At 42.7% G+C, this 19,160-nt stretch overlaps 1 protein-coding gene across 5 annotated transcripts in view; it reads left to right on the top strand.

Annotated features, from left to right (window-relative positions):
* Window positions 1-19,160, top strand: part of GRIP2 (glutamate receptor interacting protein 2) — a 528,003-nt gene that overhangs the window by 487,836 nt on the left and 21,007 nt on the right. For all 5 annotated transcript variants that reach the window (XM_075938764.1, XM_075938763.1, XM_075938768.1 and 2 more), the window contains 2 exons: window positions 13,962-14,101; window positions 16,772-16,948. In XM_075938764.1, the coding sequence (XP_075794879.1) occupies window positions 13,962-14,101; window positions 16,772-16,948 (317 nt within the window). The remainder of the gene's footprint in view (window positions 1-13,961; window positions 14,102-16,771; window positions 16,949-19,160) is intronic.

Consider the following 19,160-nt stretch of genomic DNA (forward strand, 5'->3'; position numbering starts at 1 on the left):
TGCTGGAGATACCCAAAGTATTAGCGTACCTACATGCATGCAGTGCTCTTCCCACACCTGCAGTAACGGCATGTGAGAGACCATAGGCTTCTGAGTCCCTTACAGTGTCCATCCGATGAACAGTAGGAGGCCCATTCCTGAAATCTCCAGTGGTTCCATTTTTGTTCCACCTCCACTTCTATTAGGAGACCACCCTGTCAGCTCGGGCTACCACCACCTCCCCTAATCCAGGTACTGGAGAGTGTGCCTAATAGGAAAGTACTCAAGTAGTCAAATACCCAACAAGCTTAGGCTTATCGGGTAGTCCAGTCACTACTCAACTACACACTTTCCCTCCCCTCAGTTCCTGCCTCTGTATCAGAGGCAGCAAGGGGGGGAGCTGGTGCTGGGGGAGGGGGACTTGCCTAAAAGCCAGTCCCCCCCCCCCCGCGGTACCATCTCTGAGGGGTGGGGGTAGGAGAGGCAGAGCCGCAGCGGTCCCAGTGTGAACTGCTCAGTCCCAGCTTGCGTCTCCCCCAAGGGCTAATCCTGCTGCGGCTCTGCAGTTTAAATGTAGTAAGAGCCAGGCTGCCTGTGCACCCAACTCCTGCTACATTTAAACTGCAAAGCCGCAGTGGGGGTAGAGAGCACCCCAACTTATCGACTAATCCAGTAGTCAAAGAAAATTCCATCAACTGCTTGATTAGCTAGTTAACCGCTACTTAACATCCCTAGTGCCTTAACACACGTGAGTGTGGCCATAGCACTTCCTGCTGAAGGTACAAATCCCAGAAGCCTTTATCACTAACTAGATTTTCATTATTTTGGTTGAAAAGCTGAATCCAGATGTGGATTGGTCTGCTCGTTTTCTTGTCCCCTCGATCTGGATTTGGGCAGCGTTGCCTCAGGTACCCTCTGTGAAAATGAAAATATGGCTGCTCTTTTGGTTCTTACAACCAACAAGATGTAGGGGAGGAGGATGACTTAAATGATTGGGAAAGTTTCTAGCCTGCTTTAAAAAATAAACTGTTCCTTATGTAATTTAAGGTGCAGTTGAATTGCATTTTGTATCTTAATAAATTTCTTCTTCTTACGTACAATATTCAAGTTTCAGAGAAGTAGCCATGTTAGTCTGTTTCAGCAAAAACAACGTGTCTTTAAGCTATTCGTTTTGAAGGTACCACAGCACTCCCAGTTGTTAGATATTCAGTCTCTCTGTTTGCTTGCTGATTTAGTTTCTGTGGGATTGCAGCACCCTCTACTGCTCAAGGAGTACAGCTATGGAAAGCATCCAAGCATGAGTAAAGGGAGGGTTCAGGTTCTTGAGGAAGGCATAAATCATAACCCTGCACTCCAGATCTGAACTTTGTTTGTCTTCCTTTCGGTGCTGACTTCTCTCCTGCAGCTGGGTTTTTAGAGAAATTCTGCAGTTAAATTCTCTGCTTTCCTCTAACATTCACTTTCACTTTGCAGGGACCAGCTAAATGTTTCCAACAACTGCCTTTATTTTGTACAGCAGGCAAATTAACTCTGTGCTTTGGGATAGAAGGAGAGAGAGATGCCTCACTTAAGTGGCTATATCCAAAGGCTTTGTCTACCTCCTGATTTTAATTCGTTGACTTTAGGATTTTATGCTTCAGCCCATCATTGTAGGAGCAGTGTGTCTTCCATGTAAAATAACATAGCGTGGGTATGAGCAGCTGGAATACGGTTGGGATTAGCGCACAGTGGTCTTATACCTTTAGTGCTTCCTGTTCCCTTATACACCAATCCTGGTGTTCCCCTCGTTCCTCAGAGATGTACACATCTGACTGATAAAGAACTGTATGTCACATGGGGCAGGCAAGGGCTGCAGTGATAGTGAATTCTGATATTGGTTCTGGCACAAAACAAGAAATAAAGCCTGAGAGAAGGGAAATGAAGTCATTTAGCGTCTAACAAAAAATGCCTGTCCATCGCAGCAGCAGAGAGCTAGAATAAGAAATGTCACAGCAGGGGCTTCTCTGTGTAACATTGGCTTCCTTGATTGGGATGAAGCCTGCTAGGAGGGTAGGGCAAATATTGTTGTTCTAAGTTACCTTTCCCAAAACAATAGAGAAGCTAGGAAGTCAGGAGGGGAGGCATTGCCCCAGCAGGGAGAATCAGCCTGGGAATAGCTAATTTCAAGCATCCTCATCTGCCCTCTCTCTCAGCAGCCAGCAATTCTCATTCTATTCCTCCTTAGCAGGTTGCCTCTTGGAAACAAGCCAGGACTACCATAGGTTTATAGAGAATTCCGAGTTAAACCCACTGCCAGACCTGTGTGTCGTTTCTGCAGGAGCACAGCATGCCGCTCAGTGGACACAGCATGCGGTGGATGTGTTTCCCATTTGCACAATGGAAATGTTCTGGCTGATTTGCCCCATGGTTGGGCTGCTGCTGCTACTGGTTTCTGGATTACGGGGAGGGCAGATTGTCTTGTAGGATGTGCTGTGTGTATGGCATAATGGGTGACCAGCTGACTAGCTGGGCTTAGAAAGCCCCAGATTCATGAGACTAGTTGTATTTCAACATTGAGCATTTTTATGTTGCGAGCCTCTGTTCTAGTATAAACCTACGGAGGAGGATTCAGGATAATGGGGTCATTGTGAACCAACAGCTTTCTCCCACCGTTAATCCTTATGCTTGTTAGCACAGTTGCACTATCCAAGCGCAGCCACAATCTGTGGGAATGCAACGCCTCCCTTCACATGCAGAGGTGAGCTGTCAGGTCAGCACTGCTTGCGTGCGCTCCTCGCAAGGGTCTAAATTGGTCACCAGAAGTGTCATGTCTCTCACTGCCAGAATTTTCAAATTTTGGATGGGCTCTTTGAATACCCTGCACACCTGCCTTACGTCAGACCCGCCTCGCACCACTGCGGGAGCCAGGCCCCTATCACTACGAACTAGTCCTCTGTGTCATTTGGTTCTGGCAGCAGATGTGTCCATCAGAAACACTTAAAACCGGTTTGCACTTGAGCAACATTAAAGGAAAAGATAGCATGATTCATCATAAATAGGGAGGTGTGAGACCGTGTACAGGGATCTACATGCTCTCTGGTTAACAAGGGGTTAACTCTAGCTCAGCTTCCCTCTCCCTTGCACAATTACTTATGGGAAAGGGAATGGCTAGGTTAGTGGCTGCTTGAGAAGAAAGCCTTTGGTTAGGCCACTCTCCGCATCCTGGGTGATCTCTGAGGGTACATCTACACAGCAGCGCTATTTTGGAATAACTGATGTTCAGTGTTCCCTCTAAGCTGTGCCACAGCACAGCTTCACAAGTGATTCATCAGCCCCGCCCAGTCAGTCAGCTCTGTGCACGGAGCCCTGAGCCTCTGACTGGGCCGAGCAGGTTAATCACCTGTGAAGCTGTGCTGCCCCGCAGCTGAGGGAACATTGCTGACGTTATTCCGAAATAACATAGTGCATGTCTACGCTACAAGCCTGCATTTCAAAGTAATGTCAAGCTCGAGGACTTCTTACTTTGACTCATGGTAACTCTCATTTCACAAGGTGTAAGGAAAGTCAAAGGAAGATTGCTCTTCCTTCAACTTCCTGCTGTATAGACCGCACCAAAAGCCAAATTAAGCTATTTTGATTTCAGCTGCACAATTGACATAGCTGAGGTTACGTAGCTTAATTTGACTTTAGCCCTGCTGTGTAGATATACCCTGAGTGGCTTGATTTCCTGTTACTTGAGGGAAAGACTTTGCTAAAGGTGCCCCTCTTTCTTCCTCCTGCTGAGTCATTGAACCCATTTATCCATTCTGAACAATAGTTACATTGCTCAGAGTGCTTCTACTTAGGCAGGTTTATAGTGAGGGAGGTGGGAATTTGTTCCCATTCGTGGTTCACTTTCGGTGATAGATTTCATTGCTAGGAATAGGGGTGTCAGTGGTTAACTGGTTAACCCGTGGCCCGGCCAGGCTGGAGCAGCCCCTTGCTACGGCAGGCCCAGCCTCTAGTCGACGGCGGGAGGCCACTCTAGCCTGGCCAGCACCCCACCTGCCTTTATTTAAGCAATTAACATAACATTTAACCGGTTAACTGATTAAATGGGATTTTACACCCCTATCTAGGAGAGGTTGTTTCTAAGTGTTTGACAGTGTTTCTATATCCTAGGAAATTTCCCAAATTCTGGGAATTTTTGAGTAAAATGTGTCAAAATGGGAAAGTGGGACTTTTCTTGAAAATCTGTTAAATCCTGGGAAATTTTCAATGAAATTAAAATTTCTGTTCGTTTTGTCATTCCTTTGGAATAAAAATTTGCGGACGATTCAGATTTATCAAAAACTGCTCTCAGTTGGTCAATGAGGATGCCTGTCAATTATTCGAACTCATTGAACTTGATGCTAAAAATTGTACAGTGGAAGGCATTTATACTAAATTCAAGGAGTCAGTGTTAAAAAAAAAATATCCCACTGAATAATATTTTGTGTGTTACTTGTGATGGTGCAAATTTGATGATAGGAGCAAAGAATTCCTTTTTCTCTAAACATAAAGAGGATGTTCCAAATGTTGTTTTGCTGAGATGTATGTGCCATACATCAGCCCTGATATCAAGTTCAGCTTCTACAGTTGTGTCTGATTTCATAGAGGAGATTATAACAAATATCACTAACTATCCAGCACATAGTGTTTAAAAGAAAGAAGAAATTGAGGAGATGGTTGAATATTTTCTCCATTTAAAGTTATCTATGTTAAAACCAAGTCAAACAAGCTGTACACCCTTGTGTAAACAGAATATTAGTGTTGTGGGGTGCCCTGTTTAACTATACACAACTTGAGTGTGTCGATCAAAAAAGTCCAAAAGCAAAAGAAATACATGATGCAATGTGCAATCCAGAACTTAAAGCCTACCTACTATTTTTGAAGTATGTTTTGGGCTACATGAACAAATTCAATGCTGTCTTTCAAAACAAATCTCCACTCATTCATTGCATTAAATCAGAGTCAGTGAACCTTTTTAAAGTAATTGCAACAAATTACTTAAAACCATACTTCCTAAAAGGTGAATTAACGAAAGTTAATGTGTCACATACCTCTAATTTTATCAAAATTAATGAAATGTATACTGGTCCAGAGTGTGAGGAGTACTTAAAATGTATTGATCCTAGTGTACCTATGAATGTAAGAGAAGTGATTCAGCATTATTACATCACTTGTCAAGAAATGCAGCGCAGGCTGCCACTTCACTCAGTTGTTTTCTCAGAGGCTGGATTTATAGATCCTAAAATTTGTCTTAATGTCGATGTAGATAAAGAAAAAAAGATATCTCAAAACTTTGTGCAATATTTAAGATAGATGTGAGCTCAGAGCCTTGCCATATTCTTTAGAATCAAATCATAACATAAGAATGGCCGTAATGGCCCAAAGGTCCATCTAGCCCAGTAGCCTGTCTGCCAACAGTGGCCAGCACCAGGTGCCTCAGAGGGAGTGGACCTAAGACAATGATCAAGTGATTTGTCTTGTGCCATCCATCTCCAGCCTCTGACAAACAGAGGCCAGGGACACCATTTCTATCCCCTGGCTAATAGCCTTTTATAGACCTAACCGCCATGAAATTATCTAGCTTCTCTTTAAACTCTGTTATAGTCCTAGCCTTCACAGCCTCCTCTGGCAAGGAGTTCCACAGGTTGACTATGCGCATGTGAAGAAGAACTTTCTTTTATTAGTTTTAAACCTGCTACCCATTAATTTCATTTCGTGTCCTCTAGTTCTACTATTATTATTAAATTGAATGTGTAAAGAATAAGTCTATTGACGAAATGTGGCATGACACTTCTAAAATGAAACACTTTTCTGGAAAATGTATTTTTTCAAACATTTGTAAATTAGCTCAAAAGCTTTTAGCATTGCCACATTCAAATGCAGAATATGAGAGAATTTTTTCAATGGTTACAGACATTAAAACTAAGAAAAGGAGTAATATGAAAACTAAAACACTCAATTCTAGTGTAATTGTCAGATCAGTTTTTAAAGCAAAAAAAAAGAAATGTTCTAGTTTTGTAATTACAAAGAAGCATTTAAGTTTACATAATAAAAATATGTACGAATATGGATATGCTAGAAAAACTGGCGGTCAGACTGATAAAAATATTAGTGATGGTGATATTTCTAGTGAGGAGTCAAATCATGACTCATCTGATGAGTAAAACTTATCGTGATAGTTAAGTATTATGTAGTGAATTTTCTATTCATTTTATATGACACAAATGTTTTATATTTGAGTTCCTTTATTTATCATATATTACTGAAGTGTATACTGTACAGATTTTTATCTTGCAGGAGTAAAATAATTAAAATGTTTTATTATTCTTTCATTTTATGAAATACCATCCATGAAATAATTAAGGATATCTGGATATATAAAAAAAAATTTTTGGATGAAAAGTTCAGCTTTAATAAAATTATATTTTTAATTATAGGGAGCATCATAAAATCATCAAAATTATTATATATAATAATAATAAAACCAATGAATTAACTATACATAAAATAGGCTTTATAACATATAAAAATAGTCTGGGAATTTTTCATCAGATTTGGGAAATTTTTAGCGCTGGCCTGGGAAAAGTTGGCAACACGATATAGAAACACTGGTGTTTAAGCTACTCTAGCAAATTAAGTCTCTGTAAAATGTGCCAACATTTTAATTTTTTAGAATTTGGCTGTATGGATAAAACTTTAAAGCAGATACTCCAGATCTCGTTTGAATCAGTAATTTACTTAAATGATATCAATTTCCTCCCTCCCCTGTGAAATTTCAGTGGAAATTGAGTGGAATGATAGTGACGTCTAGTGGCCAGTCAGAGAAATAGTGTACTATACTTCAATTAAAAATTACCTGCATTAAAACACAGGCATTAATTTTGCACCTTTGCAACTGTAAAATAGATTTGTAAAACTGATAAGTGGTAGTTTTCAACTTCCGTTTGTCTTCACTCCAACACCATGTGATTTTAAAGGAGGAGATAAGTATCTGCTCTTGTCAGTGGCTGGTGACGTGCAAAAAGCTTGTGTTTAGAGGACTTGCAGTCAAATGTAATTTACTAAATGAATGGAAGTGACCTAGCTGAGAATTCCAGCTCTGGAAGAAAGGTGTGATGTTACAGACTTGCTCTCTTACTGACGTTATGAGGTTCCCATAACAGCAAAAAAAAAATTGTGGAACTGCTGGGGGAAGAAGATCCTCCTTTTGATTCTTTTAGTTAGTGAGCATTAGCATGGTACCATTAGTAAGATCCAGCATCTAGATCTTCCCTCCCAGTTGCTAGCTCTTGGGGTGAGTATATTCTCAGCACAACAGCCTGTGGCAGTGTGAAGTGAATGTGTCACTGTTGTAGATAAGTAATGGAATATAATTGGGCAATAAAGAGTGAGACTTGGTATTCGTCATTATTGTTCCCACATTGTATACCCAATATGCTGAACCAACTGTAGCCATTCCTCAAGTCTGAAAATTTAAATTGCTGAAGTTAACAGGGGGAAAAACTTTTAGGGCTGTAACAGTGTGGTCCTCATTCATCTGAGTACATGTGCATAAGTCCTTTTTGCTTAGGACTGGACTTAAAATCAAGTCACTTGCTTTGCTGAATCAAGATCAGTAACTCAGCAAGCCAAAGAAAGTAATTTGCGCATGTGTCGGTTCGACTTTTTTAATTAATATTCTTTGTCTTTGGTTTTCCCTGCTTCTGTGTTCTTATGAATGTGGAAACAAATGTTAAAGTTCTTCTTTGAGGAGTATCCCTGTGGGTGCTCCACCTTTAGGTGCATCAGTGCCGCTGCACCTTTGATCAGAGATTTGTGACAGCACTGCCTGTAGCCAGCATGGAGTGCCGGCATGAGTTCTCAAGAGGCTTCAGCGCATGCGCAGCCGGCCACCTCCTCAGTTCCTTCTCAACCGTCACCGCCTTCAGTCGCAGCTCAGCAGTCGCCCTTTACCTCATTGACAAGTTACATAGTTCCCCACGTTTTTTAGATGGTTCTTACCTCAGGAATCCTTTCCTAGATGATACTTGTTAAACTTGCTCTTATATTTTAGCGATAGTTTAAAAAAATCCCGTTTCTGTAGACAAAGATGTTAAGGGGATATACCAGTTCTGCACAAACAGCACTGCTGTCTAAGACATGCCTGGTGTGCCCGGATTAAAAAAGTGTACGGGCTGCAGGCTATCCATTTCAGTCTGACAGATACGAACAGTGTGTCCACTTCAGGGAACAGCACCCCACGGAGCATTGTCCTCAGTGTCAGAAACTTACAGTCTGCTCCAGAAGATCGAGAGAACTACAATTAAAAATAATCCAGCTGGAGAAAAAGGTGTGGTTGGCTTCTGACCCTGAGCAATCTACTCCTCCCAGACAGAACATAAGAACGGCCGTACTGGGTCAGACCAAAGGTCCATCTAGCCCAGTATCCTGTCTACCGACAGTGGCCAGCACCAGCTGCCCCAGAGAGGGTGGACCGAAGACAATGATCAAGCGATTTGTCTCCTGCCATCCCTCTCCAACCTCTGACAAACAGAGGCCAAGGACACCATTTTATCCCCTGGCTAATAGACCTAACCTCCATGAAATTATCTAGCTTCTCTTTAAACTTTATTATAGTCCTAGCCTTCACAGCCTCCTCTGGCAAGGAGTTCCACAGGTTGACTACACGCTGTGTGAAGAAGAACTTTCTTTTATTAGTTTTAAACCTGCTACCCATTAATTTCATTTGGTGTCCTCTAGTTCTTCTATTTAGGGAACTAATAAATAACTTTTCTTTATTGGCCCTCTCCACGCTACTCATGATTTTATATACCTCTGTCATATCCCCCCTCAGTCTCCTCTTTTCTAAACTGAAAAGTCCCAGTCGCTTTAACCTCTCCTCATATGGGACCCGTTCCAAACCCTTAATCATTTTAGTTGCCCTTTTCTGAACCCTTTCCAAGGCCAAAATATCTTTTTTGAGGTGAGGAGACCACATCTGTACACAGTATTCAAGATGTGGGCGTACCATAGTTTTATACAGGGGCAGTAAGATATTCTGGGTCTTATTTTCTATCCCTTTCTTAATAATTCCTAGCATCCTATTTGCCTTTTTGACTGCCGCTGCACACTGTGTGGAAGTTCTCAGAGAACTGTCCACAATAACTCCAAGATCTCTTTCCTGATTTATCATAGCCAAATTAGCCCCCATCATACTGTACGTATAGTTGGGGTTATTTTTCCCGATGTGCATTACTTTACACTTATCCACATTACATTTCATTTGCCATTTTGTTTCCCAATCACTCAGTTTGGTGAGATCTTCTTGGAGTCCCTCACACTCTGCTTCTGTCTTGACTATCCTAAACAGTTTTGTATCATCTGCAAACTTTACTACCTCACTGCTTACCCCTTTCTCCAGATCATTTATGAATAAGTTGAAAAGGATTGGTCCCAGGACTGACCCTTGGGGTACATCACTAGTTACCCCTCTCCAATCTGAAAATTTACCATTTATTCCTACCCTTTGTTTCCTGTCTTTTAACCAGTTCTCAATCCATGAAAGGACCTTCCCTCTTATCCCATGTCCATGTAATTTACACAAGAGCCTTTGGTGAGGGACCTTGTCAAAGGCTTTCTGAAAATCCAAGTATACTATATCTACTGGATCCCCCTTGTCCGCATGTTTGTTAACCCCTTCAAAGAACTCTAACAGATTAGTAAGACGTGATTTCCCTTTACAGAAACCATGTTGACTTTTGTCCAATAAATTATGTTCTTCTACATGCTTCACAATTTTATTCTTTACTATTGTTTCGACTAATTTACCCAGTACTGAAGTTAGACTTACCGGTCTGTAATTGCCAGGATCGCCTCTAGAGTCACCTGGGACGGGGTCGGAGAGAGCAGCTCCTATTGGGTTGAGCCCAAAGGACTGGGTTATTCACCTGAAGAAAAGGTCCCATTTTCCTGAGGAAGCACCCTCTCCATAACAATGCTGCACCCCAGCACAAAAGGGGTCAGACAAGCAGCCTACAAGTGGGGCTGGTAATGAAAGTCGTCACCCCAAGCACAGAATGCACCTCAGCTAAGGTACCAACAGAGACAAAGCACAAAGCCTCCTTGTCGTCACTGAGTAAAATGCCCTCGGCATCCAGCCGCAGCTTGAAATAAACAGCACTGAGCCTGAGCACTTTGTTTGAGGCGGCGGCGGCAGCACCGCCAAAGCAGTCAGCACCGCTCCACCTCAGACAAAGCGCTCCGGCTCGGTGCCACTTGTGAGCCTCGCACAGAAAGCAGCCAGCATTCCAGTTAACACTGCTGCACACGCCTCTCAGCCTCCACTACTACTCCCTCCCCAGCTGATACCACACTTTACAACAGCAGCGGCGCTCTCCGTAAACTCGGTGCCAGGGACTCCTCTATTCGGCACTTACAATACCCCGAACACCTCAAGGTGTACGTTTTCATCCACTCCAGCCACTTCAGCTGCCCCAATGTTTAGAGATGATGAGGACAAGGTGTCCAATCGAACACACTTAACGCGACGCTCCTTCCCTAAGCCTCAACAACAATGGCAGCCCCAACAGTGGTTTCCACTACCTATTCTGCCTAACTGGACATACTAGGACTCCTGGGCAGCTTATAAACCACACCAGGTAAAACAGTCACAACATCCATCCTTGGCACTGTGGTCCCGTGCACCAATGGGGCAGTCTCCAGAGTGCTACAGATCAGATGCAGAGGAGCGGGATGGGGGATGAACAGATATCATGCTCTCCCCCACCCACACATACCTCATCTTCACCTCCTAATGATACGATCATGTCCCCACCGCCAACTATGGGGGATGATTTTAAATCATTCCAGGAACTTTCCAAAAGAGTTGCAGACACCTTAGAATTTCCCTGTCAGATATGCTGCAGATGCAACGTAACCTGACGAGCATTTTGCACACCTCTCTCTGCAAAACTGGCTATTCCCATGAATGAGGCACTTATGGATCCCGCCAGGAATATCTGGCATATGCCTGCCACAATCCCACCAACATCCAAATGAGCAGACAGAAAATCTTATATTGCCCCCAAAGGAGCAAAATTCAAGTTCTCTCACCCAACACCAAACTCCCTTGTAGTGGAAGCTGTGAATCAATGAGGGAAGCAACAAGTCACACGTACCATCCCCTACTACAGAGATTGGAAAAGGCTGAATGCAATGGGGAAAAAGGCATATTCACCAGCAAGCCTCCAGATTAGAATAGCCAACTACATTGCGTTTGTAGCAAAATATGCACACCACATTTTTGATCAATTAACACCTTTTATTGAGTCCCTCCCAGACAACAAAAAAGAACAGTTTAAATCAGACATTGAGGGCACACTAATATCTCAAACAGTCCTACAAGCCACGTTGGACTCAGCAGACACAGCAGCCAGATCCATGGCCTCAGCTGTGGTAATGAAGCAAACTTCTTGGCTTTAGCTTTCAGGATTTCCGAGAGAGGTCCAATCAACTGTAGAGGATCTCCCATTCGAGGGTACAAAGCTCTTTGCAGAGTCCACAAACACTTCTCTGCATACCTTGAAAGATTCAAGGGCCACATTGAAGACTGTAGGCATTCACATACCTGTCACAAAAAGAAAACAAAGTAGATCATTCACCCAAAGGTACAGACCTACACCATTCAACCAACAGCAACAACACGATGACAACAGATGCCGACAACACCAAAACAGGTATCCGATCAGTCATCAACTCAACAACCCTCAATATTCAGGCAACAGTTTTGAAGTTCTGGTCAAGGGTCTGACAACCTCAAAATTTCTGAGGCAGCAATCCAAACCATCCACAACAGTAGACTTATTCACTAAACACACAAATGCTCATAGCTAACAATACTGCTCCAGAGCAGGCATAGGCCCCCGCTCCCTGGGGGATGTCTTCAGCATACAGTGAAAGTCACCCCATAGCATATGCATTTCCACCATTTTCCCTGATACAACGGGTGATCCTCAAGATCAGACAGGAGAGGGCCAGAGTAATCTTAGTAGCTCCCAGCTGGCCCAGACAAACGTGGTATCCATATCTCTTACAGATGAGCGACTGACCACCACATCAATTCCCACGAGTCACATTTCTGCTCACGCAGTGAAATGGACAGATTCCCCATCCTGCCATCCACAAGTTACATCTCCAGGCATGGATGCTGTCTGGTTAAACACCATGAAAAAGACCTTCCCAGAATCAGTGCAGCTCATCCTCACAAATTCCGGAAGACGTACAACAAGAAAGACATAGACATATACTCAGAAATGGAAACAATTCATGGCCTGGTGCACAGCCCATACCTATGAACCTGCCTGCATGGGAGTATCATAGATTCTACAATAACTATTAGACCTGCACAATGCAGGTCCTTCCCTGAGCACATCTCACCTCCATCTCCGCTCTCCATGCTGCCATACAAGGACACTTGGTCTTTATGCATCCTTCTGTTGAACACTTTATAAGGCGGCTACACAACATGTTTCCACCACTTAAGGACCTAATTCCAGCATGGGACCTGAACCTAGTATTAAAAGTTCTCATGAGTAAAGCTTTCGAGCCTTTAGCCATGCTCATTAGTACATCTATCCATGAAGATGGCCTTCCTGTTAGACCTCTGCCAGAAAAATTGAAGAAATGGGAGTCCTAATGGCTGATCCCCCATACACAATATTTCACAAAGACATGCATATTGTGTGATTCTGCGGACACATGCCAAATTCCTCCGAAAGTACTTACCTCATTCCATTGCCATGAACCCATATACTTACCTGTCTTCTTGTGGAAGCCACATAAGGACAACTAGGAAGTGGCTCGCCATACTCTGGATGTCTGCAGGACATTCGCCTTCTACCTACAGCAGACAAAGCCCTTTCACAAAATTCCATGACTGTTCGTTTCATCTACAGAGAGATGGCAGGGATTGCCCATATCAAAACAAAGTATCAAAATGGGTATCCGGTTGCATACAACTAGCCTATACCCTAGTACAAAGAGAACCCCCACCCACCGTATGGGCTCAGTCTACAAGAGCCATGGCGGCCACAATGGCATTCCTACAGAACACATCTGCAGGGCTGCCACATGGGCATCAAAGCATACCTTCAAACAACACTATGCTATCCGGACATTCACAGATTGAGAAACAAGATTTGGCCAAACAATACTTTAGGTCACAGACTCTCACCTGCTGAATCTCCCACCTCCTTTTATGACTACTGCTTCATAATCACCTAAAGATGGAGCATCCATGGGGACGCTCCTTGAAGAAGGGAAGGTTACTCACCCTGCGCAGTAACTGGAGTTCTTCAAGATGGTTGTCCCCATGAGTGCTCCACCACCCATCCACATCCCCTCTGCTTCGGACTCAAACACATCCTGGTCAGAGAAGGAATTGAGGAGGCAGCCGGCTGCACATGCATAGTAGCCTCTTCAGAATGCATGCCAGCACTCCACATATGTGGCCAGCCACAGGTACTGCTGTCACAAATCTCCAGTCAGAGGTGCGGCGGTGCTGATGCACCTAAAGGTGGACCTATGGGGACAACCATCTCGAAGAACTCCAGTTACTGCACAGGTGAGTAACCTTCCCTTGCATGCACAAGTATTCACAGAAATCACACACTGAGAGTGCTTGTCTGCTTTTTCATATAGATTTGACTTGGTTACAGAAATTGCCAACTTCATTTGCACACTTACAGATCGACAGCTGTTATGGTGACTGGGATATTGTATAGTGAGATTCCTAGTGATGTTTGTTTGTTTTAGTATTCTGCTGCAAATCGTAATGTGGTATGCACTCTCCACACATACAGGAAGACACTGTCCCTAATCTTATGAGGCATTGAAGGCTAGTTTCCCATTATTTAAATCAATCTATTAACGGCCCTTATATTAGGGAAAACAATGGTCTTCCTTAAAGTTTCTGACTTTGTGTCTTTCCTCTCTAGGACTGGAGCAATCCATGTGGGCGACCGGATATTAGCTATTAATAACGTAAGTCTCAAGGGAAAACCACTCAGTGAAGCGATCCACCTACTCCAAATGGCTGGAGAAACTGTAACGTTGAAGATCAAGAAACAAACTGAAAGTAAGTTTAAGAGCTTTTGCCACCTTTTTGTCCAAAGTCTACAGCAGAAGTAGAAATGAAGTTGGCTTCATGGTATAGCAAGTAGTGTTTAGCAGTGCCATAGGAGAATCTGGATTTAATTCCACAACCTGGTGCTCGGCTATCTGGCAGTGTAGGGACAAAACGTGCTGCAAAGCCCATATACTCAGATCTGAAAAAGGAAAGGCTGGGAGGAAATGTTGGGGAAAATAATTACTAAAATTTAAAAAAATATTTAAAATTATAAAGGGACACGATCAGCATAATAATTGTATCTCAGTCTGCAAATGTTAACTTGTTGCTGTACCAGTAACACCTAAATTGACTAGAGGTGAAAAGAGATTAGATGGAAAATATATAAAATGTACTTTTCAAGACAGCACTTTCTGTGTCAGTGGTTTTACAGTTTCCCCATCTGTGTGGGTGTTCCACAGAGCAAAAGGAGGGCAGAAAGAAATCTGTTTAAAATTAAAAATGTGATGTTTATAAAGCTACAGAATTAGCATGTGCACTTGTAGTTCCCAGAAAAATTACCTTTAACTCTGCCTTTTTTGAAACTGACTAGTTTTCACACAGGCTGTTATCTTTAAAAGCCTCTCCTAGCTTGTGTTCCTAAGATCTTCAAAGCTACCTGCTTTTTATATTAAAATCCCCTCTACCTCATTACCTCTATGTAGCTTTGAAGTCATTCCACTCTGATGTAGCATCAAAGAAGGAGGCAGCATATCTAGGACTGACAGACAGTAAGGACAAGTTAACCATCTGGATAAATTTTAAAAAGAAAAATCTCTTCCAGGACTTCAGCCAAATTTCAGTCAAATGCAACTATTGTAGCTAAACTCGGCTGTCAATTTACAAAAATATTGTGATATGTTTCTAATCCCTCCTTTTCCTTCCCATGTTATAAATCACCTTTTTGTCATGTCTTTGTGCTCCCCAGGTTTGGCTGAGGCCAGATATGGAAAAGCTGTGAGAGAGACAGTTTTTTCCTGTTCTCCTTAATAGCAGGAAACACCAGAAACCCTTCCAAGGAAGCCTATTCCAGACTAGAATTGCAAGTCCAAGAGATTTGAAATAATAATAATAATAATAATAGCACCTAACTCTTACTTAGCTCTTTTCCATACATTTCAAAGTGCGTTCCAAAGGAGAGCAATATAATCATTCCCATTTGGGGAAACTGAGGCACGGGGAGACCTGTCCATGGTTATTTTGCAAAGCAGTGGCACATCTGGGAATTAAACCCAGGTGTCCTCAGACCCAGTCCAGCACCAGTCTGCTACCCCAAATATCTAGGGCCTTCTCCAAAAATAACCTTCCCCCTGTGTTCTGTGGGTGCTTTCTCTGTAGGTCACTGAAATGATTGAAGAAGTGCCAAAGTGACTTCATGGTGATCATTTTCAGTATAAAGACTGTGTAATTAAAATCTCAAGTTACTCTCAGATTAATCATAGCAAGTTACCCTTTTCATGCTTGGGATGCAGAGACTTTTTTAAGGCTACTTAACTTTGTTTGGCAAAATAATCATCTGTCCTCAGTCATTATTGCTGATGCGCTGAGGGTAAAATGTTGGGCATGGATGGCAGAGGTAGGTGAGTCCTAACAAGCTGTTTAGTAAAGTTGAATTATAACAAAGAAACTGATCCCATCACTAGCTTCCCCTAAAAAGGGGATGTAAGATAATGGCAACAGGACCTGTTTGCTCCAAGTTTGAATTTTCTCAAGCTCTGTCCTCTGAGGGAGAATGGTTCATTTGTATGGCAGTAAACTCATATTCACCTTCCAGGATTTTATTACTTTAACCAGGTGGTTTAGCTCCCTGTCCATGTGACAAGCCCATTGGGACAACCTTGTGAAAATGGCTTCAAACACAGCAAAGCCATCCAGTGTGTCCAGAATACTAATTCTATGCCTAGAACACTGTTTGGACACTGTTTGGGTCCCTGTCCATATTGATAAACCATGTTGGAAATGGTTTTCACTAAAGCCCTATCGAATCTAAGTAACATGAGGGTGGGAAGGAAGTCCATGAGCCCTCCCACCTATAGAAATAGTATCTCAGGTGAATGGGTGTGGAGGGCCTCCAGAAGACAAAAGAGATGGATTTGGGATTTGTAACGTTCAAGTCTCTGCATTCTGGAATTAAAAAAAAAATCCCAGTGATAAATGTCTTATATACAACATGTATATAAGAACATGAAAAGATGGCCAGTTTTTATGGCTTTTAGAGTAGCCATTGCAAGGCCATGCGTATGGGAATATCCTAACTGTTAGCTAGGACAGTCTCCTTTCTTGGATAATCTAGATGCTCCAGTGAGCTTCCTCAGAAGATTTGCCAGTCCAAAAATCAGCTCTTTAAACTTCTCTACCAAGTCATCAGCTGGTAGAGTGTTTTAGCTGAACATGAAGGTTGCAGTTAAGAGTGATGATCCTTTTCATAGGAGACTTGCTTTTCCAAGAAGCAGAAAGTGGATTTTTCAGCTCTGGCTTGCTCAGATACCTGAGCATAAACCCCTCTCTGATGCTCACCTATCACCTTTGTAAACATGATGTTTATCAGGTCTTCAGTTTTTGGTCATCTTTGTCAAGTAACATGCAACCCAGCTATGTTCAATAAAATGCATTTGAACAAGCAACCTATTTTTATTCCAGGGCCCTACCCCAAAAAAGCAGGGAGTGTGAATGAAGTGAGCGACCCAGAAGATGAACTAACTGATTCTCAGAAAACTAGCAAACTCTCAGAGATTTATTCCACCACCATCCCCAGCGTGGATAGCGCTCTTGAATCCTGGGATGGTTCGGGTATCGACATGGGCTACGGAAGCCAAGGTGAGTCTCGGTGTCTTTATTACAGATGTGTGAGCTGGCTATGACAAACTGGCTATAATAAGAGCCAAGCTTCACTCTCTTGCATGATTTCTTGGTTTTGGAGGGGCACTGAATTGCGGAAATACCATGGACTGGATTGTTCTTGTGGTATTTTCAGCCCAGTGTGAAGCAAGATTTCCCGAACAGTTCTATGCAGAGTTTCGAGACATATCAACATTTGGCTGCTTAACTGAGCAACCCTAGTTCCTCTGTTGTTTTGCACTCGTGGTGCTTTTGGCCTCAGAATCTCAAAGTCCATTGGCAAAGGTAAATAAATATTATGCCTGTGTTATAGATGGGGGAAATTGAGGCCAATAGAGATTGTGACTTGCTCAGGGTCACATAGTGGGTCAAAGACAAAGTTGGGATGGAGCCCAAGTCAGCTGACCCCCAATCACTGTTTAGCTTCTGGATTGTGCCACGTCAGAGAACTTTTGCACCTGATGCTTGATTATTTTTTTCATCCATTTGAAATATCTGTCTTAGCCAGCAGAAAGGAAGGTTGCTTGAAATCCTTCATATGTTTGTGTCAATGGTAGCACTTGGTCTCAACACGCACTGAAAACTTCATTCATTGAAGTATGAATATCACTTTGGATCTTTCTAACCTCTGCAAATATATCACTTTGTAGCTGCATTAGGAATAATGAAATCAGTAGGTTAGACCAATGTTTCTCAACCAGTGGTACGAGTACCCTTAGGGGTACTCGAGAGAAGTCTGGGAGGTATGTCAACACAACTGAAATTTGAAGAAAACTGAAGTTTTGTTTTAAGTTTTACAGCCTATTATTATGTTTGTACTTTGTAAGCCCAAAAGTTTCATCACTTGCCCAGCTTTGATTAAGTTGTTTAAACAAATGTGTTGTAATGGTAGAAAAAAAATGTGTGTATCTAAAAACTGTAGGTACTGGGGGTACTTATAATTTTTTTAAACGGGTACTTTATAAAAAAAAAAGGTTGAAAAACACTGGGTTAGACTCTCCCCTGAATTACTGAGGGAAAGGGCTTAATGAAACCATTGCTTTACTGCAAAGAAAAATAACACAGCTGGCTCTCGCAAACATGAAAGGAGGGACTTGCTACCTAAAGGAGGATGGGGTCATAGGCAAAAAACAGCCTGGCTAAAAGGGACTTTCTTATATTTTCTATTTGTTGCATTACGTAGCACTGCATTATACGGACTCTGGCTGAGTGAGTGTGGAATGTACAGAGGGATACTAAGACACAGATTCTGGCTAAACTGCAAGGCAGGCAGGAGCATTGAGCAGTAAGACTGGAGAATCTGTACTCACACACTGCAGGTCCAGGCAGTGTTGCTGTTGCCATGGTGTGTATGGGTAGTGTTAATAGGACTGGTTGCAAAAGAACAAATTAAATACACTTACCATTTATCATGAGCTTTTGTGGACACAACCCACTTCTTCAAATGAACCTACCATCAGGGGGCCCTAGTGCAGTAGGATTTTGTGTTATTTCCCAGGAGAGAAACACTTGTCATTATGGGACTGAATGGAGGGAGAGCGCTCAGGAGCACCCAGGTGACAACCAGATTTATTGCTGTATTGAGGCCTTACTACACTCAAAGGGAATTTGATTCACAGCACTGCAAGGGTTTTGGGCAAAGAGACCATGGTATTCTCCTGACCCAGGAAATGGCTTATGCTCTTGGCTTTTGCAAACTGCTGGCAAAGATTTTCTGGGACACTTTCTCCAGAACACTCCAACCTTCAAGCACAGAATGAACACTCAGCTACGAAAAAGAATGGCCCTTGGCATGTCCTAGGAATTGCTCGCATTGTCCCTTGGCATTTCCATTCCTCTTGGCGGTCCAGGAGGTCAAGTCTGCTTTAATTATGTGTTGCTTCGCTGCCTCTTCCTGTTGATTTAGCAAAGCATGTATGGCAGCGTTCTACTTTTCTCGGAAAGGCTGCTGGAATTTCTCTGAAAAACTCACTGAAGAGACTGGGGTTTGGGGAAGGTGGGTAGGAGATGCAAGTGAGACTATTTCCTTTGCTAACAGCACTTAAATTACCAGTGAAAACTCTGTTTTCAAAAAATTGCTGTCTGTGCCGCTTCATTTCCCTCCCCACATTGGGACCTACAGTTGTTCGGCTGCTCTGTGCCCCTCTAATCTTTGTATTTCAAATCATGTGATATGTGAAGGACTGTTAAC

This window comes from Pelodiscus sinensis, chromosome 11, assembly GCF_049634645.1.
Source record: "Pelodiscus sinensis isolate JC-2024 chromosome 11, ASM4963464v1, whole genome shotgun sequence".
Lineage (NCBI taxonomy): Eukaryota > Metazoa > Chordata > Testudines > Trionychidae > Pelodiscus > Pelodiscus sinensis.